This window comes from Drosophila mauritiana, chromosome 3L (genome assembly GCF_004382145.1).
Source record: "Drosophila mauritiana strain mau12 chromosome 3L, ASM438214v1, whole genome shotgun sequence".
NCBI classification, from domain to species: Eukaryota; Metazoa; Arthropoda; class Insecta; order Diptera; family Drosophilidae; genus Drosophila; species Drosophila mauritiana.
The window spans coordinates 8775885-8799815 of NC_046669.1; the positions used below are offsets into that span (position 1 = coordinate 8775885).

Here is a 23931-nt window from a genome sequence, read left to right on the forward strand (position 1 = left end):
TTTTGTTTTTGCTTGACACAGATGTCAAAATGTTTTACATTGTTTGGTTGTAATTAAGCAAATGTTTTTGTCAAATAGTTATCCGTTGTTGCTGCTGCTGCTGTGGGTGTTGGTGGTGATGCAAGATGGGATCCCTGCCTGCGCCCGCGACCCTCAAAGTATACGAAAATGCCGAAGGTCGCCGGACTGGGACAGCAGCTCCACACCATAGCTACAAACTAGACATATTTGCAGTTCGAACCGCCCAAAAGCGACAAGGCGGACGAGCCGAAGATTTCTAAGTGTTGCTGTTGTTGTTCTTGATTGTTGCGTGTGCCCCGAACTGGTGGCTCCCGTGGATGGATGTTAACTCCGGTGGGGATGCACCTCCAGCCGGGGGGACGATGCTCGGCGGTTGGCGGGCAATTTACAGGCTCTTCTCGAGCTTGATCAGCTCGGTGATGCCATCGTACATCTCCTTGACGGCCTCGAACTCGGTCAGACCCATGCGACGCTTGTTGGAGATGTCGTAGACACCACCCTCAGCCTCGGTGTGCTCACCGCGGGTTCCGCGCACCTGCAGGTTGTACTTGGCGGCAACCTCCTCAAGCTTGGCCTTGTTGGAGGCCAGCTTGGGCACCTTGATGTGCACGGAGGCACGGATGGTGGTGCCCAGGTTGGTGGGGCAGAAGGTCAGGAAACCGAGACGGTCGTCGTGGCTGAAGGGCACACGCTTCTCGATTTCGTTGACGGCGGTCACCAGACGCTTGTAGATCTGGCCCAGATCACCGCCCTGCTGCATGGAGATGATGCGGAGATGGTCCTCCTCGTTGCACCAGACCAGGAAGGTCTTGGCATCGTTGTGGTAGATGCCACGGCCGCTGGGCCAGAAGCGGCAGGCGTTGGCGGCCTGCAGGAAACGATCGCCCTCCTTGAACAGGAAGTGGTCGTCGATCAGCTGCTGCTGGACGGCCTTCTCCATGCCAGTCAGGGGGTAGAACTTGCCCTTCAGCTCACCATCCAGACCGGACAGGGTGCTGCTGACCTTGCCTTCCATCTCCTTGTACTGGGCCTCGGTCAAGCAGGGGTTGAAGGGGTATCCCTGCATGGAGCGACCGCAACGCACGCGAGTGGAGATCACGTACTCGTTGGTGGGGTCAACGTTGCCGAAGGTGGACACATCGCCGAAGCTGGAGGCCGGGTGCTTGTCGGTCTTCTTGAAGCCACCATGGTAGTCCTCGATGATGGGGTCGAACAGGTCGGCGAACACTGTGTAAGCCTCGGCATCGGGAGCGTAGATGCCCACGCCGGAGTCGTGGTTCTCCAGGCCGGACTGGATCACATCCAGCAGGGTCGACTTGAAGGTGGGCGTGACCTTGTTCTTCAGGTTGTCGAAGACCTCCTTGGTCAGGTACTTCTTCAACAGCGACTTGGAGTCGGAGGCAGCCAGCTTGGCATAACCCTCCTCCAGTTTAGCGAGAACAGCGGCATCAACCATGGTGTCTTGTTTGCTGCAAAAATACGTAGAGAGAAGGGGAGAATGGGGTATTGACCATTAGTAAAAGGGCGTGGCTGGGGCGACAGTACAACATTTTATTGCTACGGACTCGCCTATCTTCGTTTTGTGGCGCCCAAAAGTCGGCAACATGTTTTCTTGTGTTTCTGTTTTCCTCAATTCCTGCCTGTTTGCCCCGCAATTAGTTTCGGGTTATGGCCATGTGCTCATACTCGACTTGGGTCTCTGGCACGCGACTGCCACATATACCCACACTCCCTTCCCCTTCAGCTCGCTACACCCAGAACCCAGTACCCAGAACCGAACACCCATCACCCTTGATCCCACAACGCCCCTTTTTTAGTGGTGGTGACTCTGGTTTTGTTCCTCGGTTGTGTCCTGCTTTCGGTGGTGGCTGACTGACTATAAAATTTTGCCGGCTGCCGCTGAATACGCAAATCGACGGCACACTATACACCCACCGCCCTCCGCCTTCCTCCTGTCGGAGGACATGCGCACTACAACAACATGGCTACCCAGCCGAAGTCCTGGACAAAACGAAGGACCGGGGCAATAATAATTTTTTTATGGCACTTTATTTTTGGGCGCTTTTCCGACAGAGCAGCGCTCATGCATTTACACACACACATGACGTCAGCCCCCTTCGGTCGGTCGGTCACCCAACCAGGAGATATACAGACAACTCCTGTCTAGGAGTCGTAGGCCCACTACAAAAAAAAAAGTATATGAGCCCGGAACTCCGGGATACACACCCATCTCCTCCAGCGCCAGCTGCCGTGGCGGTACCATTGGGTTCGCCATTGGCCACCTCGCCCTCGATCACCTTCTCCTTTTTGTCCTTGGAGGCGCAGAGACCCATTTCGCGTGTGGTTTTTTTTAAGGGTTTGATGTAAAGTTTTCAAAAAACGTTTAAAAATTTGGCGTTTGCTTGGTCACAAAGTCGGTGTTTTGTATATAGAAAAAACCAATCTTCGTTTGTTTGGTTGCGTTTGCAGGTAAAATGAAATCACAATGCAGCTTTAGCTCTTCAAGGATCTGGTTCGGGGATCCTTATTTTAGAACACACACACACTCTTTTCTCAGACACAGACACACGCTTGGCTTAACGCTATTGCTTTTGATTTTCGGTGATTGGGATTGATTGATTGATTCTCGTTTCAGCGTATATATCTGTTTGATTGGTGGTCTTCTTCGTTGGTATCAAAATATCGGACGCAACAATGTTGTATATTTTATATCCTTTATGCGTTATCCTTTTCGAGAGACTTCTGCGACTCTGCTTTTCGCTGCTGCCGCGCCCAAATGTATACTACACTAAACAAACACTACGCGATGCTATTTTGGGGGAGCAAAGGACTTGCTGACTGCTGCTCGGCTGGCTGACTACTGCTGGAGCTGCTCTGCTCTGCTCTGGTGTGGTCTGGTCTGCAGAATATTTTAGCGCGCGCCTTTGACTCGCGAGCGTTGGACGGGACTATCGGCAAAGGACGAACGGGAACAAACCCAATCGGCAAATCGAAAGGAACTGACTGAGAGGAGTCGCACCCAAGGGCCCGCACTTTATCGCCGGCATTAAGCCGCGCATTCAGCGCTCTCAGCTGGGAGAGTTTTAGCCGGAGTTTCGATGAGAGTGCTCTCAATCGAAGTAGTATAGTACTAGTATATTTGCCGAATATTCCGGGGAGGGTGGTGGTCGGTCGTCACGAACGGGGAGGTTGGAGGGTTGAAGCAGCAGTGGGATTGCCTACCCGCAGGCGCCGGCTCAAACTGTTGCCGGATGAGCGGCAACATAATGCGGAAGGATATATTTACACGATGCGCTGGACCCACCACCAACCACCCAATGTCCATAGACCACCCGTTTCCACTCTGCCCGAATCAATAAAGTTTATAGCACGCGACTGGCAGCTGGGCTTGGTTGAGCCGCCTCCAGTCATCAGGGCGGTCAAGTCAAATTCAAGTGTCGGGCTGGAGTGTGAAATGTGCTCTGATAATGACAGGAATCGGGTGCACGTACACTCCACTCACTCAGTCACTCCCTCCCATCCTCATCACCTTACCCTTCCTTGAGTGTGTACAAAAAATCAATTACTCGGCAAATGGAAATCAAAGCCAGCTTGCAGAATTCCCAGGACAAGGGCACGGGCACTTGAGGCTTGTGAATTAACCCATTGCGGGTTCAATCGAACTTGGGTGCAGGGAACTGGTTCCAATTGCACGTCAGATCCGAACGCTCATTGCATGTCTAATGCACATTATTAGGTTGTGAAACAAAAGTTTCATTTACTAACAATCCACCCATTTTTTTTTGCCGCATTTTGTTTTGTTTTGGCTAATTTCTATTGCAGCTTCAATTACTCCGTGGAGGGCAGTAGTCGGAGTGAGTAATCGCAGTCGATCACTTACTTTTCCTATCGTTTTCCGTTGCCATTTGGCTTTGGCTCTGTAAATATTGATTGCGAATTGAAAACAATTTGCGATTTTAACTGGTACTCCGGTGGCAAGTGTTTATTGATTTGCTGTGGAAATTTCTACACCGTTTCGGAGTCATATGAGCCGTTTCATTTGGTACCGCGTATTGGTACTCCACATCATGAGTAATCTGGGTCTTGTTAATGCCTCATAAAGATAGTGAGCTTTGCGAATTGCAATGTACCCAGCAGAGTGCCCAAAGGGGGCGTTGGTTGGCAACTTCTAGGTTTTAAGTGGCTTCGAATCATGCCAGATAATAGTAATGACTTATTGGCCTGTCTGGAAGGCGTTGAAACTAATCAATTAACTCAAGTGCCGCCCTGATAGACAAACTGAAACTGGAGCACAACACAAAATAAGCAGTGCATAAGGGAAAAAACCCCCCAGTCCAAAGGCACTTAAGACCGAGACCGGCAAATCAAATTAAGCTGACGCACAATTGGAAAAAAAAAAAACTGATTTCATTATATAACCCTTGATGAGCAACCGATTCTAGGGGGTAGGACGACTCTAGACAGGATAACCCCGAGGCAGATCAGCAGAGCAGCTCTAGCATTTTTGGGGTGGCTCTAATCACACACGCGCCACCAACAAGTCGGCTTAATTCGATTTGGGTTACTTAGAGCCTTCGCTTTATAACAATATCACGCACGGATTTTTCGCAACCGTCAAGGCTTAGCAACAATTCGCAAATGGCTGGCGAAAATCAGCGATTGCCCCAGTAGGCATACAGCAATTCACCTGCCGCAAAACTGGAGCTGGAGCAAGAGAGCTGGTGAGAGCGCGGAGAGAATTGTATATTGCATATTGGCCAGGAGAGTTAGCCAGATAAGTCAGTCAGCCAAGTTGATAAGCTTTAAACTTCAAATCGTAAAACGTCTCACTTGTCAGCGATGATCAGTCAAAGTAGAGATGAAGATAAGATAGCCTAGTCCCGGTCTTAAGCAAAAATAAACTCAGTTCTTTTGGCCAAAATGAGCTGGCTGTGTTTAGCCATCATATAACTGGCTTGCAATATAAATCGCAATCAAATGTGGGGAAATTGGCAATGGCAACACAACTAAACGGCCAGTGCAGTGCAGTGGGTAAGTTTATGGCCAACGGTCGGTCTTCTGGTCATTCACCCGAGAAATCGCTGCAATAGTTGCCTTCGTTAATTGCGATTTTGGCCAGTCGAATGCACAAAGAAATTGGCAAGTGTACGAAAATAATTCGCCAATGTATTTCGGGAAATTGGACGACGTGAGCGACTGCAACGGGAAATTGGGAACGGCGGGCAGTCACTCCGAAACTGGTCATCGGGATTTGATAAGGGGAATGGAAAGTTTGGGCCCAATCACAAGCATAACTGATAAACCCAACCAAATGAGTGTAGCCAACATTCATTCACACACTCATTTCGACACTAATTGAATCTGGACATGGATATGAGTATGGACATGGACATGGAAACCCTCTCCACAAACAATAATTCCACCCAGCAGTATTCGCATTCTGCCAATAATAATGCTGGCTGTGACATGAATTCGACATGAAGCTCTTATTAATAAATATCTGGCCTTATAGGGGTCCGGGTTATTAGGGGTGAGTTGGAGATACAGAAGTATTATTAGGGCTGCTGATGGTCACCCGCATTTTATGGTGAGATTCTCCTCTTGACTCTATAGTTTTTTCTCTAGCGGTCCTAATTTAATTAAAATTCTTTTGGCAAAACGTCAAAGCGCCTCACACTCAATTAGGCAGCATGCAGAGAAATATAAGCAAATAAATATATGAAAGAAACGGCTGAAGATGAAGAAAAATGTATTTTTTTGCACAGCAGCAGCAAGTGGCGAAAAATATGTGCTGCAGTCACTAGCCGGATGTCGTTGATTTAAATTTTGCGCTGTCTGGGAAGACAATCAGCGAAAATCAGACGAGGCTTCATTAAGATACACCGAATGCAAAAGGGTTATAAGTAGGATGCATATATCCCGGCGACTCGGATAGGTCTGGTTATGAGTGCGCTCATAGGGTATGCAAAAAATGGCTCAGCATTCGTGAAATAAATTTCATTTATTTTATTTAATGCGATAAGTTCAACTTTCCCTATACTGGATTTTCACACTGATACTTTTATTCTACATTAGTTTATGGCGCCCTCTAGAAAATTCTACATCACTTATAGGTAAAATGTATATTACTCTATACAGGTACATCCAAAGTAATAACTTTTTACATGTAAAAAGTAAAATGAATCTCTACGCAACTGCTCCACCATTAAGGACATTTTCTACAGGAAGCTTTTACCACCCAAAACAAGTCCTTGACAAGTTTTTAAAAAATGCTTCAAAGCTTTCATTCACTTGGTAACAGCGTTTGCAGAAATACTGAATAGCCTATTCTTTCCCCGAAAGAACTTGAACCATTCGATTTGTTTACGTTTTTCTGAAATTCAAGCGATTTCAAATATTTGTTTATTTACTGGCTAAATGAATGGCGAGGCAAATCGGCTTGGTGTTATTCAAAATTGATTGGCTGGCACTGTGGGTTGCCATTCCCGCCTCTCCCGCGCCAATCCTTTGATTTATGTGTGCGATTCCATTTCCTGTCTAGCCAAAGAACCCAACCCAGCTTTGATTATGCAACATGCAGCCTTTTGTTTGGCCAGGGAAAATAGAAGCGTTACCCAGTTAACTATCTAGACTACGGGAAATGCGGTTTTCACAGCTTTTTTTTTGTGACAACTTAATCGGACGGCTGGCTTCTACTCGCTCGCTTTTTTCCGACTCTGCCTTTTCCGTTCCTATTCAAGTCGAGCGCTTTAATGGATCTCAATTGAATAATTAACAGCAACGTGCCAGTGGAGAAGAAAAAAAAACTTTGAGCACTATGAGGGGCATACAATTTGTACAACAAATTTGCGCGATTTGTTTGCTGAATATAACAAACCATATGATGTACAAAGCCCAATTTCGTATACAAAGACCGCCGTAAACTTGTCAGCTGCTCACCTATATAAAATACCTTTGGAATTTTCGTGTGTTTAGGTACTACCTATACCTACATATATATACATAGCTACCCTATCCATCTGTATTCCCCGATGTGTGCCCGGTGCTTTTGTTTTGCCTATTTGCTCTGGCGGGGGTTGTATTTATAGCAGCCGGCATTATATCAACCCGAACTAAATTTGGCCGGGTAAATTCGATCGGACGTTCCCAGTGGCTCTCAAACTGCGCCTTATATAATTGTCGTTCAGCGATTGCGTTGCCCTGATTTCTGCTGGCCCAGCATTACTGGTTAAATTGATTGAAATATTAGATATAATACGTATCTGTGATTATGCAACTGCCTGCCATTGACCATGAAAACAAATGCTTTACTGCCGAGTTAGAACTTTTCCCTATTTATAGCCGACGTTGGTGAGAGAGGCAAGTTCAAGGAGTGGAAAATAAAACACAAAATAAAGAACCAAAGAAGCCACACAAGTGCTAACTGAATGCTCGTTTCGACGCCTCTTATCTATCATTCAATTCAGTTAGTTTGAATGGTATTAACACGGGCCAATATCTTATCGAAATCGATACTGAAAACACGCTACATTCAACACTTTCTAAGAGCCAACAAACGACCGACCTTAAACTGCACCCCCGCAAACATCGAGCCCCCAAGAATACCGCTATTCGCCCCACCCTCCCTCCATCCACAGCACTTGGCAAGCGGTACAGTCCTCCGTTCATTGGCATTTGGCCGCAAAAAAAATTGCACAACTAAATGGTATACAAAATGCATCAGACTGACGGACGGACGTATCGTCAGCGGTTGCCAGACCGTGACAGCGGAGGGCCAAACAAGTTTCTGCAGTCTGGCTGGCAAAATGCAAAAAAAAAAAAAAATCTGAAACTGCATAACTATAAACTTAAAGCTTTACAGCTTATAGCCGCCCGTATAAATTTCTTTTCGCCGGTAACCGGTTTCGGCTTGCAAAAATGCATCGCATGACTCAACTGGGGATGTGAAAACTTCAACACAAGCTCACGGCACAGAAAAATATTAAATAACTTGATATATCAAAGGCTTAAGAATTATGAATTGGTTCAACAAAATTTAAAAACATAAAAATATTACTAAAAATAAAAATTCTGAACAAATGGCTAGCACAAATCTTTTCAAAATCTATATTTAATAATTATTAAATTTAATTTTATTAATTTTCTGCAACTGTAAGTTTGAATTCAGATTTTTAAAGGCTAAGAATTCCACTATTTGGTTTGGCTTATGTTTTCCCAAGTAAATAAAATTTTATTGAAAATCTGAGCACAGCATTTAATGGCCACTAAATGTGCAAATCTAAAAGCCATTCACAGTATTTATTGGCTAATTACCGCAAAAATGTTTACAAACTCTTCAAGAAAGTTATTGCAATTTAATAGCCGTTCACTGTTTAAGAAGTCGAAATGGTGAAATTTGATTTTCATTTGCCACAAACCCGTGAAAATTCAATTCTAATAGTAGTTCACTTTATATAATTGGAAATTAAATTTAACCAGAATTCACTTCGTAATGATTGCCTTTAATTTGTTGGGTGCCACAAAACTGTTAAATTCAAGATTAAAATCTAAGATATTGACACTGTATCTGTTAGATACTTGAACGTCTGAAATTTTCACTTGATTTGCAAATATTATCTTTGGAGGACGGCTCACCTTTGCAACCGTAGAATTCAACGTCCAACGTTACAATGATCGGAATATTCTGTTCTTTAACCCAACTGACTGCAGTCGGTGCTTCAGCAGCGCCAACGCCGGCAGCGCCAGCGACTGCGACAGCGGCAGAGGCCACCCTTCCTTCTTTCACTTTCAAGCTACATGAACACGCGCACTCTCACACATGCACTATATATTTAGAGAGCGCAAAAGCTGCGGCCCCTATTTGTGTTCGTGTGCGGAGGAAGCCTGCCTCCTGGCTCCTCTGCCGGCACTGAGAAAAAATCTCGAGACTATATCAAAATAATGCCAAATGCTCATTAGAAGGCAAGTATATAACCAACTTACTACTCTAACTAAATAAAAGTTGATAGATTAAATCTATCAAAATTATAAATTAGTGTATATAATAAAACATTTTTCTCTGTGCACCCACAGGAAGTGTGTCTTTGTGTTGGTAAACGCCGACGATTGACGTAGGACGTGACGTATGACTAAAAAGCAGCAAAGTAAAGCTCTCTCGCACACACACACACGAAAGTAAAGAAAGCTTGCCTGCCCGCAGAGAAAGAAAAGGAAAGTGTTCGTTTCGCAAACAGCTAGAAGACTGCATTGCTCCATGCGTTTGTGGGAGCGAGAGGGCTGAGGGAGGAGTGCCGACTGACTTCTTGCAGCCGCAAATCGAAATTATTAAGTGTGTGCTGCACTCAATAGGTGTGTGTGTGTGTGTGTGCGACACACACTCACTCACTCACACAACCGAACGCCAAGGAGCTGTCTCATCGTTTAATTATGACTAGCAAACGGAATGATACGATATGGTGTGGTATGATGTTGGCGATGGAAGTAATCAACGCAAGTGGCACAATTGCACCACTAAACAGTCGCTCCCACCATGAGAATCTCAAATACTCGGAGTGGAGAGCCCGGCTCGCAAGATCCGAGCTTAAAGTGATGAATAAACAACCAAAGCGAACTAGCAGATAGATAAATTGTTAAGCAGATGACAAAATACAACAGAATTGGCATAACTTGAAATATTTACTCTTTCGATCCAAATATTTGCAGACCTATTGCTTTCATAATTTTTTAAAAAATAAGCCAGAAATCATATGCAACCATGCTGAATGGTATAACTCAGCAACAGAGAATCAAACTTGAACCAACTTTTTGTATTTTCAAATTATAACCTAAAAATAAAACTACCATTTTGATAAGTTATATTTCTAGAAAGTCGAATGAAACAAATATACACCTTCTATATAACAAAAATCTGTTGTTTTTGGCCAGATAGAAAACAAACAAAGAAACGTAGCCGTCATAAATTTTGGCACTAATACCGCAATATAAAATGAAAAATGTTGTGCGGCTAAATGTAAAAGATTTAAACAAAATTGGGGGAGATGTGGTAAATTCTAGAGATAGATATGCAAACTAAAATATCTATTACACCGTCTGGCTAAACAATTACCTATCCCCGCAGGTTTTCGCTACCATATTTCAAGCAAATAAACAAAACGAATATAATCGTTTACACAATTCTTAACAAAAGTCTTGAACTTGATTTTGAATTCTCACACAAAACATGAGAATCTTCTGGGTAACCTATACATATGCCCAAGGTACATATGTTGTCTCATCGAAGCGAACATATTCATTTGTTACTAAACGAAAGCTGAGGAAAAATATTTGAAAAGTTGCCAACGAAATTTATGCAACGCGCAGCAAACATCGCACGATATATACGATACCTAACCCATCTATCTACGTGTGTTGTTTTTCAAAAACAACGAACTTTTGCTTTTCATCGGCACACGAATTTTCCATAGGTTGGCATTAAAAATACATATTATAATAAATCGCCATTCCAACAATCAAATTATATATACGTTTCAAAAATATGTGCAGATTAATTTTTGATACATATTTTTCGAATGCCATGCGACAGCATGAGGCTTATATAATCCAGAACCATTCCCGACCATTCCCTTGGAAAATTTGCGCATTTTCAGCTTTTACTTTGCTTTGGTAGCCGCTGTCACTTCAGCCCCGCCTGTTTTCGTTTTCGTTTTCATTTTCAATTGCTGCCGTCAAGTGGCGCTGAGATTACGTAAATGCGCCCAACAGCTTTTCACTACCAACACGACTCCTATAACCAACAGCGAACCAAACCAACCTCTCATCAGCCAGCTGGCAGCAGCCTTTGGGGGCTGGTGCCGTGTAGGATTTCGCATAGAACAATGGACCTAAAACCCCACTAACAAGTGGGGGAAAAGCGAAATGGCATATACTATAGCGGGCTGACCTTGAAAAGCTTGCGAAACAAGCTCGCGGATATGTAGATACAATGGCAGCCGCTGGCGATTTCGTTACTGTTGTTGACACACAGTTGAGAAAGCACTTAGCAGGGTGGGGTGTAGAACGCACAGAGCGGTTCACATTTATAGATATGTCCATCAAATATGGAAGTGGATTCTATACAATACAATTTTATATCAGTATTATAATATTTATACCAATTACCATTACTATTTCGATTGAATAACTGTAACGTAATGGTTTAATATACTAATATCACATGATAAACATGCTAAAGGTGTTATAAGTGCATTAATAAGTTCCTTGATCTATAGATATATCCTCCACTGTTTTCGTATCTTTTCCAGAGTTTAGTATTGAGCCAGAGGTTTACATGTGAGGAGTCTACGATGAGCTAATTCCCGCTTGATTCTCCAGATGCGATGGCTTACAACTAAGCGAACGCGATTTTTATCCGAACATCTGACTAATCAGAAAATCTTGCATAACATTCTCGAGCGTAAATGTGTATGAATGGTGGGCAATGTTTATAAAAATTTTAGTCATTGACTGATTGCTTGCTGCCCATTTGGTGGCCAGCGATCGGGAATGGAGCGCTAATATGTGCGGCGGCTGCAAAAACGAAAGCCAAAAATGAGTAAACCATTTGAAATATGTGTTATTAATTAGATCAATTTGCGGCCAGCCAAGCACGAGTCAAACTTAATGCCTGTTACCCGCTAGCCGGGCAATTAGCTGTGAAATTACTGCTTGAATTTGAAATAGAGGAGGAGCTAGCATCTAGCAGTAGCTAATTATCCGTGGATTGCAACAGATCATGTGTAGATATAGAATAAAAACGCATATATGCTAAAAGCTCTGCTCGCGTTGTCAGCTTTTCAACTGTGTTTTCGACTCTCGCCTTTTGTTTGCTAAACAATATTTTGGCACAACATCAAAAGCGACGCTTGCCAAAAGCAATTTTTTGCACAGACGCGAGCCAAGTGCTTAAAATATATATCCGTACATATGTGTAGTAGGCATATATATATATATGGGGATCAAACAAGACACCTAAATGAAGACCTCTGTCCATCAGAACGAGTGGCCATTATGAAGGAGGCCCCTCAGGCGGTTCAGATAGATATGAGGCATGACGCCCGGCTAAAATGGGATCCCTTCGCTGCAGGAGGCAAATATTGCCGCAGCCGGGCTAATTTGCTGCACATGAACAATGAATCCGTAAGGAAATGTGTGTACATTGTGGCGGCACAGAGCAGCCACATTCTGCTGCGTTTCCAAATATAAATAAACTTTGCATGGGGGAGATCATGTGACCTGACAACAGCGACGCGACAGGTCTCATAATGGCCCGGCACCGCCACATCATCACCGATGCCCATTCCATTTCCAATTCACTTGGGCAGCCTGCCAAAAACCAATGAACCTGCCTACCTCGCTGGTCGGGCAGAGATCCTTGAACACCTGGGCAAGGACAAGTGGCCAGGGCTTGCGTGCGCCAAGGTTTGTCTCCGATTAATATTAATGGCAAATCAATTGTGCACAATTAGAGGAAGTGGTGAGCAAACACATGGCAAAGTTCGGGTTCATAAATAAACCGTAGACTGCACATGCAGCACCAGCACAAGATCCCAAAGACTCGACGCCATGTGAGCCGAGCTGTCCGCCCAAGCAGCGAACATGAGACAAAAATAACAGAAAATTGTGGTCTCCACCCAAAGCCATCATCATCATCATCATCACCATCATCATGGTGATCCAACGAATTTGCTGATGCTGCAGCACCGTTGTCGCCAAGCGGTTGAGTTTCTGCCGCATGGCAACTATTTTCACCGAGGAGTCACCAGAGTGCATTGAACCCACTTCTCGCCATGGGAGATGAGGAAAAATGAAATTTAAAAATACATATTTTTCGGAAATAAATGAAGAATGTTGTAACTAAGTGCCCGAAATAAGGAGATACCAGCTAATAGACTCATTCTGTTAGAAAAAGCAACTAAGGGTTTTCTAAAGTAAAGACTTAAATAAACAAAACATAAAACGAAAGGATTTAAAGCTTACCGCTCGCCCAACTGTTGAGCCTCCTTAATCGACTGGATGAAGGCATTGGTTTCGCCCTTGATGAAGTCATTGCTGGCCTCCTTGGCCGCTGGAAGCACCTTCTCGGCCTGCTGGCCAGCGAACACCAGCTCATCCACATTACCGCCATTGGCGGCATTGCCATTTTGGCCATTGGTATTGGCCTCTGTCAGCGATTTCGGCAGTGGGATAGGCATCTTGTCGGCTTGTTTTGGCGGACTGCTGGGCTTGGCTGGTGGAGGAGTTGGTTTTGGCGGGGCAACTACGGGTGCAGGCACTGGTTCCGGTTTGGGCTTTGGAGCAGGTTCTTCCTTCGGTGGAGCGGGAGCTGTCGCAGGAACTGGTACCGGAGTGGGCTTGGCTACCGCTGGCGCTGGTTTTGGGGGATCTGGTTTAGGAGCAGGTACTGCAGCAGGCTTTGGAGCTGGAGCAGATGCAGGAGCAGGTGCTGATTCCTTGCCGGGAGCTGGATTCGCTGGCTTGTTGTCGAGTGCGGGCGCTGCTGGCTTGTTAGAACTAAATAACCAAGCTAAACGTTTGCTACAAATTAAAAGGGAAATGGCAACAAAACAAAAAATGAATAAATAAAATATCAAATTAGGGAATCTATAAAACTAAAGTGCACTGAAAATAAAATATCAAATGAAAAATGAATAAGTTGACAAATGCGCGATAAGAGTATGGAAAATGTATTTTTTCACTGTTTGCATTTAATAATTTATATCTTTAGCCACTAATATTTGTATATCACATGCGCTTGTAAGCAATGTCTACTGTAGCATCTTTTTTCCACTGCGCTTTCCAGAAAGTTCCAGAATAAATGCGGCGAAGCGTGAAACAAGGAAATGCGCGCTTAACGCTATTATTCCACGATTATATTACCCACCTTTAACTATAGACACCGCCCACTGTTGAAAACCAATAAATAACAATTGCTTTTATAAGAAATAAGACTTTAGACGAAAAATAAAGTTAATTTGCGATCTACGCGTCCTATTTCGCCAAATGACAAGAGTAAAAGGGACAATGTAAAGTGACAAGCAGTGTGACCACTCCCAAATGCATTGAAAACTTTGACAGCCCTGTAAATCATTATACTCTATAACATTTCTATAAGTATTTTAAAACAAATTCCTCATAATCGCAAATAAAGATTTTTCAATATGTAGTATTGGAATCAATCATATGAATTTTTTTAACATTAAAATTAAATGGGGCTATCTAGTTGTTCATAGAGTCACACTGGAAGGACCTTGCGCAGCCCTGGTTTTTGAAATTGGTTTAAATTTGAAAAGTATGAAAATACTGCACTTTCTAGCTATAGTTAAAGAGTTAATCATAGTTCTTTAATAATGCCCTATAGAATACAACAAAATAGAGCCAGTTATTTATTGTATTTTGCCATAAGGCGTTTGGCTATTGGTGGGCGTGTTGCTCAGACGCAAATGTTTCAGTGCTTTAATGCTCCCAAATGGCACTAATTTAGAACTGTAACCACAATTTCTTATTTCCCACCCATTTCCCCACTTGAGTTACGAAATTACTTTCTCCACTCCCCCATTTCTTTGGGCCGGCGTCGTCATTTCTCTTGTCACGTAGGCCAGAACGGCAATAGCTGGCGAAAAACTCGTGCGGCAAATAGATAAGCAAACAAACGAGCTCCACCCGGCACAAAATCGGCAAATCGGCAAAATACCGGCCCCAAACGCCGGCTGTGTGGATGAGAACGGAAAAAACTAATACCGCTCCAAACTTCAATTATCACTTTCGTTATTACGCTAATTGCCGGCAGATAACAACTGGACGCTTTAGTTTTTTTCTTTTTTTTTGGCAAAAAATGCGAATTTGGTTTCGCACATGTGCAAATGAGAGAATGTTTGAATGTGTGCTATCAGCCGATTGCACTTATCACGAATGAGAGTTAGAGCCACAAAAGCCGGTTGTTATGGGCTGGGGTGTTCGACGAGATCGGGGTAGTGGGAGATGGGAAAACGGGCAGATAGTTCATCATGTGACACCGCTCGGTGACTAACTTGGTTGCCAAATGCAGGGAAATTATACACACAGTCGCATTAGCACCTTCGAACCATAACGATCACGGAAACGGAGAGCTAGATTGGGCTAATTCACCAACTGATAGCGATTAGATTATCGGGTTTGCAATGATTGCGTCCCAAAAGTGCGACTATTGTTATCGCCAAGATTTATGAAATGCAAGAAAGTGGCATTTCTTGGCGAAGGTGTTGTTATTAGCATTGCATAATCATTAAAAGCCAGTACATTTTACTTCAGAAACGTATTTATTAACCAATCCCCCAAAGCTCAAATCATATACCAAACACTGCACTTTTGATTTAAAACGTATTAAGCCTTTTCTGAATTACCGAATATTTTGAAGCTCAACCCCAAAAAGGATCTCATCACGCCCCCAAAGTACGATTCAACATTAACACTACCCAGCCGAAAAGTAGGCAACACAAATCGTTCATCCGCCCTGTGGGGCACAGCAGTGCTTGCCAAACTGTAGAAAACCCCTTTGCACTTACCGTATTTCGTCGACAGCAAAAGTTAAATACCACAAAGCGAACATTTTGTATTAGCTGAAATTAAGAGAAAATCGAATGAGTAAATAGTTAAGTGATTTTCAAAGCAATTTGGCCGCTAATGTATACGAATTGATTGCACTATAAATGGCAATTTCCACACCACATGCACTTGTTGGACTGGCACTGCATCTGAATCACCCAGCGACCTCGAAAAGCGCAACAAATGACGTCGTCGTCAGGCAATGCAAAAAAAAAACTCAATCGAGCGAGGCGCTCATCAGAAAAGTAAGTTTCAGAGAGTCAGAGCTCAATTAAGACACACAGATAAAAAAAACAGTCGAACAGGCGGGCCATCGGCGAAAAGACAGCAGTGAAAATATGCCGGCATTATTCAAGGTTTATTTATAAACAAAGCGCGCATGGATTTGCGAATGCAAAATGCAGAATGCCAAATTCGCAGAACGCTGAGCGCCGAGGCACGTGAAGTCGAGACTTTTGGGCAAACGGCCAGAGATGGGACACAGTACACAGAAAGAAATGGGCATAAATAAAAAAATAGCCAATGAAAATGATTTGTTATAATTTGGATTTCTGAGTTTTTAAATTTTTTATTTAAGCTTTTCCCAAATTGAATTCTACTAACCCCAAAATGATTGAAGTTTGAAACATATAACTTTGTAGCCTCAATTAAAAAGTTATTGTTGGAAGTTTCTTCATTTGAAATATTTGAGTCAGCTGTTATATTGATTTCGTATATGTTTTTGCAACAATTTTTTTTTTTATAATATTTAATATGCAATCTTACGAGCAAACAAATGACAAAATTTCCTCTGTGCACTGCAGATCAATTCGACAAAAAGGGGGGACTTTTTGTGCACCGGATGGCGCCCAATGGTCGAAAGGGTTCTAAATTTAGATAGTGCTGCCATCGATCAATTAATTATGATTATTTCGCGCACTGTTTGCAGTCCCCTAAGCTTTGTTTATCCCTCGGATTTGAGCAAAGGCAAACAAAATTCTCCATGAAGCTCCCCGTCTGCGTTTGTTTTCTTTTGCACACGCGGCGTATGAGCAATCTGCGATGGTAATAGAACACTCAGACTCTGACAGTTACGTCACAGCAAACGGCACAAACGTATGAGTGGGGGGCTGGGGCGTGGAAGATGGAGGTGGTGACGGCTAAGAAGACTCATTCCCATAACACTCACTCACTGTTGCAGCTTGCCACACATAACAAACAACTGGGGACTTGCAGCATGACCCCTTCTGCGTGCACTCACCTTTTCTGCCTGTGTTGGATAATAAAACGACTAGAAAGTGTTGCAAGTGCTTTTCCGGAGGGTTTTCCGTTCGCGTTTTTCGTGTATCAAAAGGTTCGTTTCGTTTAAATGCTTCACAGCTGGTCAAATATCGAGGACTGGTCTCGATTGTGTGTTGTTTGATTTTGAGTAAAAGGTACAAAATTAATTTTCTCTCGACTGGCACTCTTCTGCTGTTGAATGCTTCTTTCAAGTTTTTTCGACTGTCGTGCTCCGTGCGAAAATCGACTGCTCTACTGGCGGCAAAAGCGACGAGACTACGGCTACGACGGCATCCAACCGAGAGAGCCCCAAAGAGAATGGGGAGCACGGAGAGCGCCGACGCCAATGTTTCCTAGCTGTAGCTGCACTTGCGACGAAGCTTTTCTCACGAGATTCGTTTCCCAACGAACCCACGGGTTCTGTGGCAGGTACACCCGAAAAAAAAACCCAGAAGACTTTAATCAGTTTCCAACAGCGAGGGCTTAGAGATAACTACTATAAAAGATTTATTTATATTTATTCGAAGACACTAGCCAATATTTATTTTTAAATTTTAAATCAAGGAATTTTCTGTTAATACCTAATTATTTTTCTCTGTGCACCATTTCAATATTTATTTCCGTGTACTCTCCGATTCACAATGTTACTCATAGGCTTACGCTATGCCACCGCTATGTGTCAATAATCGCGTTGAACCTGGCCAAAAGGCTGCCTAATCAATAAAAGAAACATTTAGGATAGAAATGGTAGAAAGAGTTTTTGGGCACTGGACTAGTCACTTCTGCAATTGGCACTATCAGTTGTACGTTTACTATTTATATGGCTTACTGCAGCGTTTGTCCCTGGCCAAAACTATCAAATTTTGTGGAAAAAGCGCTGCTGACGCCTTTCGTCGGTTGTCTGTCGTGGGCAAATAAATCAAAGATAAAGATAATAAACTCGAGCGTACTGTTCAGTCATTCATTCAACAGCGCTATCTATTTTGCAAAGCCCACTTAATTGGCCTGGGCGATGATGATTGGGGTCTTATCGCTCGCCGAAGCCTCTGCAGTTTGAGAGCCACTGAAACGGCAAGGATGCAATGGCAAGCGCCCAGAGTCCGTGAATCCGTGGACAGGTTGCATAATGATACGTGCAGCTGCTTACATAACCGCGGCAGCGAGAAAGGCGACCAGAAACAAGGTCAAAAGTTCAAGGACTGAGAAAAGCTCGCAACATCCTGGAGCGCTTGCGTTGCTCAGCGGAAGTTCATGCGAGTGTGGGTGTTCTGTTTTTGTTGACACTAAGTTTTTATTATCACGAATTATGTACTTTTAATCGGCCACCTTTGGCTCACAGTATTAAATATTGTATAACCCAACCCGCAAAGTATGCAACGAAAATAAAGATTTATACCCTGGGAAAGGATAACATTGGAGCCCCTCCTTAAATAATTAGGAGCACAATTTCGATTTAAGTTTCAAACATTTTTATTGGTTTTTCAATTGAATGCATTTTGTTTGCTACGCTTTAATTGGTTTATATTTCTTGGTTGTCTTACATGGTAATGATATTGCATATGCCACACAAACTGTCGTTGGCCTCGGTTGATTAAGCTTTAAAATCTTGCACAAAACATAATCATGGCAAATCAAATGGAAATTGACTTTAAATAAAACGTTTGCTTTCATATATTTTAAGCTATGTGCATTTTTGTCTGTGTTTTACTACATATCGATATATAATTTAACATTTGAATCATTCCCTTCTTCACTTTTCATCCTGACTGGAATATCAATCTAATTCCGCACGCTGTTGATTCACTCAAACACTTCGGTTCTAAACTTTGCTTCGTCCTTCGTTAACCCGCTAAGCTAGCTACTACTGGATCTGATCCGATCTCCTATAATTCACTTTGAATTCTTCTCGTTGGCCATTTCATTTCAGATGGTCCGGTCGGAACTTCTCCTGGTTCTCAGTTCCGGAAAGGTTGTTAACATTGGTTTTGTTGGTCGCACACGTTTCGAATTGGCTTGTCTGTTGGTTTTGTAGTTTAATGTGTTGGTGTTATCTTTGTGTGTTGTCGGTTGTCGTTTGCCCTTTTTGTTGGATCTTGTTGTATCACAGCTTTCTTCACTTTTGCTCTTATAACTTTTAAGCATAACTTGCATATACATATATATAAACATTGTTGTTAATGCACGGCTGTCATACATATCGTCTTTCAGATTTTCTACCCTCCTCGCCCATGTCACACTTGTTGTTCCCCTGAAGGTCGACATCGAGCATACCCTACATACCCTACATATATTAACACCCTGACTTGTTGTTGTTATCGATCAACACTTATCTTAAACTTGGTTGGTCTTTTTTCCTCCTTCTGCAGTGTTGCTACTGGATCAGTACATACGTTAGCATAAATCGCATTGTTTTGTTGTGGTTGTGGAATGGTTTACAAAATTGTTTTCGCTCTCATCGAATTTAAATACAATAAATGGCATATAAAATATATTTGTTTTGTAGTAAGTATACCAAAAGAACCTTACTCATATACAGCAGCGTTGGAAGTGACACTAGTATAACAGAAAAACTTAATACTTGTTTCATTTACGTTGATTGTAATTGAATGAATCCATTGATTGACGATTACTTCTGGCTGGATATTGAGCTAACGATCTTTTAAAGTCCTAGCTCTATTTTATAGCATTATGACACTTTATTTTGGGTAATAGCACTTTCCTTTAACTTTTTACAAATGTAACTCCTCGATAAACAATATTCGGAGCTAACTCTTTTTTTTATTAATTTAACAACGCGCTGTGAGTAATTTCTGAAGGCAACTTCGAATTCCCTTGTAGCCATTTAATTAAGCGTTTAATTTGGAAAATAATACTATAGAAATTGGTGTGTCAGAGTGCTATAAAATAGAGCCCATATAACCTATATCCCCCATTAATCTGGCCCTGCCTTTCCAATGCTCACTACCCTTCTCATTGCTTCAATAGTGCAGTATCTTAGGTCGTATTTTGCACATTCTGTTGTTCGTGGAAGCAGCATGACACTTTTATCACATTTGTTGTTGGTGTTGGTTGTTGTGTTGATACGTACTAGACTTAAATTAAATGCACAGCCACATAGAAACAGGTCTGGTAACATAATTTAGGCCGTCGATTTGCAATCTCTTAATGACCCCAGACTCTGTTCTTGTTTTGACTTTTCTGTGGCCGTGTTGCGGTTGCTGTTTGACAAACATTCTTAGTTTGCTTCGCGCATTACACATGAATTGCATTCGTTTTACAAAAAATAATATTTGCTATTGCAGTTCATAAAAAATGATTACATGCATTGGTTACATATAGATACATTCATACATACAAATATAGATGGTCGATTGGATAGTTGTAGGAGTTGTCTTTGAGATCGCATTTTGTTTTGCGGTTGTTACTTGTCCCAGAAACCAATTGCCATCCTCCGTTTTGCTCTGACAACAAGGTCAACACCCTCTTTATCGTTCAGTCTTCTGTTTCAATAGATTTTGTGTTTGTTTAGATTGTTACATTTGAGCAAGTACTTTGTGGTTGTTCTTTAAATGCTCGGCATGATCTTCAGGTACCATTTTTGTTGTTGTTGTTGTTGATGTTGTCATTGTTGCTGTTGTACTTGTTGGTCGGCAAGCATGTCTGCGGAGGATGAGCCGCGGCTCGTAACAACACGCTGCTGTTTTGTGCAAACATAGTTTAAATATAGTACATAGTTGTATAATTAATGCCTGTGCTACGAAATACTTAAATGTTGGATTTGGGTCTTACAATTTCCTGGCTTTCTGGCCCGTTTATCTGGCCACAAAGCACGCACCACGCAGGACAGCTACTTTCTTAGCTCCATTTGGCTATTACGTACAATACATATATATCTGTGTGGTGTTTTGTATTTGCTTACATTTTGCTTTGCTGTTGCTGGTAATATCACTTTAAACTACACAAATGGCGGCGCTTAGCGAACGAGGATCTAGATCTCGTTGTTGTTACATTTGCTTATGTTGTTGTTTGTTGGTTTATCACAATTGAGCGCCAGATTCTGTACTTATTCACACTACTACAAAGGTTAACAATTTGTGCCAATTGCGTCGTTTTGAGCAAACAATTTGACATTGGTCGTAGTTTTGGTTTTACAAACATTTTCAACACTTTTTGTTACTTTAAACTTAGCTAACTAGACAATTCGCTTAACAATTTGCTGTTGTCGTTTTTGTTATGTTTTGTATGAGAGCTGGGTATAGCATTTGCATCTGTTGCATTCCCTTTTGCATTTCGTTTGAATCACAGTTGTTGTTGCTTATAAAATGATGTTTCTCTAGCTGCTTTCAACAAACTCATCCCGCCCCCGTTACATAATTACATAAATTTGTGAAGTGCTCAAGTCTTTTGCATTGCTCCTAACATTCCTATCGCTCTTGATCTGTCGCTTTTGTACTAATAAACAAGGGCTAATCGCAATTTTGATTACAAAGGCTAAGAACTTAGGAAATTTAACATCTATGAAATGCTTGCCAATCAAAAAGTTTGGTTTACATATACAAATTTTGAAAACTTATTATGACGATTAAATTTTCTTTTTGCTTACATTATTCTTTTGGGTTTTGTTTTAGCTACGTAATTAGGTTTTGCAATTTATAAATTAATTTCTATGCGCTCGATTTGATCACGTGTCATGTTTGCATTTCCTTCGTTCACTTGATGACTGCTTCAATTTTTGGTTATATTTGAGTAATTTCCTATTTCGACCACTTACTGGCTGAGATCCTGGCGCAGCATTTCGTACACGAACTGATCGCGTAACTTGTTGTCGTAGTACAACGATGGCGGCATTTTGTCAAGGCTGATGGGCTGCCATTGTTGTCCCAGTATGGTGCTTATCTCCTGCAGGATAATCAATTAAGTTACTCGTTTAGTTACAGGACGTTTTAAAGAACTCACTTCATCGTAGGGTTTCAGCAAAGGAGCGCCTGACCAATCGATCATGGAGACTTCCAGACGCTTTAGCTGCCGACCCAGAAGCCGGGCAATGCCCACGAGGTTATGCGGATCCATCAAGTACCCGTGCACTACGATCTCCTCCAGCCGTTTGCAGCGCCAGGCCATCATTACGAATGGGTCCTGGCGTAAAGAGGCGTGGCGAGTTTGGTTCATACGATTGGAATATTTGTAGGGCGCGTCCACATAGTGAATGCTGCGCAGCGTTTCCTTGTAATGCAACGACATCCAGTCCAAGGCTTCGGCGTTCATCTTTTCGCAGAATAGCAGTCGCACATGGGTTATGGGCATATTTCTACGCAGCACACGATGCTGCAGTAGTGCGATGGCCTCATAGGCATACACAAGGGTCAGCACCAACTCAATGCTCGAAAAGTGATCCGAAAAGTTAGACCAGGCCGTCTCCGACACGTCGGGATACTCTTTGCTATCCAGGCCGTGCACTGCGATCAAAAGTTTCCGCAGCGGAAGCACCTGGATAGTGTGCAGCAGTTCGTCGGAAAGTGTGTCGTAGTCGAGGGAGAGCACCTGCAGGGCGGCGCATTTCTGCAGCAGGGTCGAGTCCAACGAGAGGATGGGATAGTGACTAGGATCGTACTTAATGCTCGCGAGTGTCAGCTGCAGCAGTTCCTGTGGTTTTCCCATAGCGTTTAGAAAATCATGGCCATAGTATGAGAGGGCCTCGATGGCTCCAAGGTCCAGAAGCTGGCAGGGCTGACGCTTGCGGCTTAAAATCAGAGTTAGTGGCTCCACAAAGCATCTGTTGGGATTGTCAGGATATTTAACTATTGAACTTATTTATTTCTAATGGTACATACTGTTCGATGGCCAACAAGTGCTCACTTTGCATGTTTCCGATGGCAACGAGGCCTACATTGTGGGTTTGGAAACGCAATTTCTGGATGTTATCACAGCGCGCCACTCTGCGGGATGGAAAATGCTTAGGTTGAGTCCTCATTGGGTTTTCTAAAGCAAACTTACTTGTATAGCAGATGTCGCATTTTCTGGATGTGAAATGCATTTTGAAAGTCGAAGACTACTATCAGTTCCCTGGCCAAGTTGGCCATGGAGCGATGGAAGAAGGCCAACTGATCATCGCATCCCACATCCAATTGAAAGCGAAAGTTTCTAAAATAGCTGAGGGGTGATAGGTAATAATAATAGGTAATGATTAATTATATATAGTTGTAAATACTAAAATACAAATAGGGCTTATTTTTTTCTATTTTTTAGTCCAAAAGACCAATATAATTAATTTAAATAACGTAGGAAAATTATTATAAGTACAATATGGTAAATGAATCAGCATAGAAAAGCACATATAGGTAAGAAAAATAAGTATCTTTCTCGCAATCGCTAAGATCGCAATTTACAGCTCACAGCTCATCGCATCAATTAATTTAATTAATTGCATTTATTGGCAGGGGGAATTCCTCTTATCGTGGACTTTCCCCTTTTTTCAACACTAATATAAACAAACAGACCTAGGTGCTTGCCCCACACATTGAAAGCTTGCCAAATGCGAAGAATACAACATATAAACGTCGAACAAGTTTTGGGGTCTACGATTCGTTCTTGCTTGCACAGATGTGTTTTTGCGCTTGATTAACCCACGGCTATATAATATAAGGGGCAGTAACAAAGGAAATATACCCAATAAGTACTGAAATTAAACATTTCAGCCACATACACAAATACCTACACCTACACTGATACGGACACACCCACACAGTGACAAACTTACCGTTTTTGAAAAAAGGCATGTCGCCAAGAAAAACATACACCCGCTGCCGACCGACGATCCTGGGGATTTAGATAGTCGAATATGTGACTTAGTGCCACCGATGGTATTGTGTGCCATTCTGGTTGGCGTTGGCTAAAATTCATTACTCGATTTAAATGTTAATTGCGTTTCAAACAATGAAAAGTTGCAAGTGCAGCCGAGTACGCTGCACAATTTAAAATGCCAAATTAGAGTGACCGTCACACGAGGTCGCAAATATGCCAAGACCAAGAAAA

At 42.6% G+C, this 23931-nt stretch overlaps 2 protein-coding genes across 3 annotated transcripts; both read right to left on the reverse strand.

Annotated features, from left to right (window-relative positions):
* Positions 1-306: 306 nt before the first annotated feature.
* LOC117142051 (arginine kinase) lies at positions 307-15659 on the reverse strand. Of its 2 annotated transcripts, XM_033305925.1 has the most exons (3): positions 15600-15659; positions 13036-13593; positions 307-1490 (listed from the first exon to the last, which is right to left on the reverse strand). In XM_033305925.1, exons 1-3 carry the CDS (start codon positions 15641-15643, stop codon positions 407-409), a joined length of 1686 nt encoding a protein of 561 aa, XP_033161816.1. In that variant the 5' UTR covers positions 15644-15659; the 3' UTR covers positions 307-406. The 2 variants fall into 2 exon arrangements, with proteins under 2 accessions (XP_033161816.1, XP_033161817.1); XM_033305926.1 differs by lacking the exons at positions 13036-13593; positions 15600-15659 and adding an exon at positions 2248-2369.
* A 2692-nt stretch (positions 15660-18351) lies between these two features.
* Positions 18352-23883, reverse strand: LOC117139850 (F-box only protein 33). The gene is made up of 5 exons (XM_033302497.1): positions 23657-23883; positions 22894-23049; positions 22731-22835; positions 21856-22672; positions 18352-21798 (listed from the first exon to the last, which is right to left on the reverse strand). The coding sequence occupies exons 1-5, from the start codon at positions 23797-23799 to the stop codon at positions 21667-21669; spliced, it is 1353 nt and encodes a 450-aa protein (XP_033158388.1). The 5' UTR covers positions 23800-23883; the 3' UTR covers positions 18352-21666.
* Between the last annotated feature and the right edge of the window lie 48 nt (positions 23884-23931).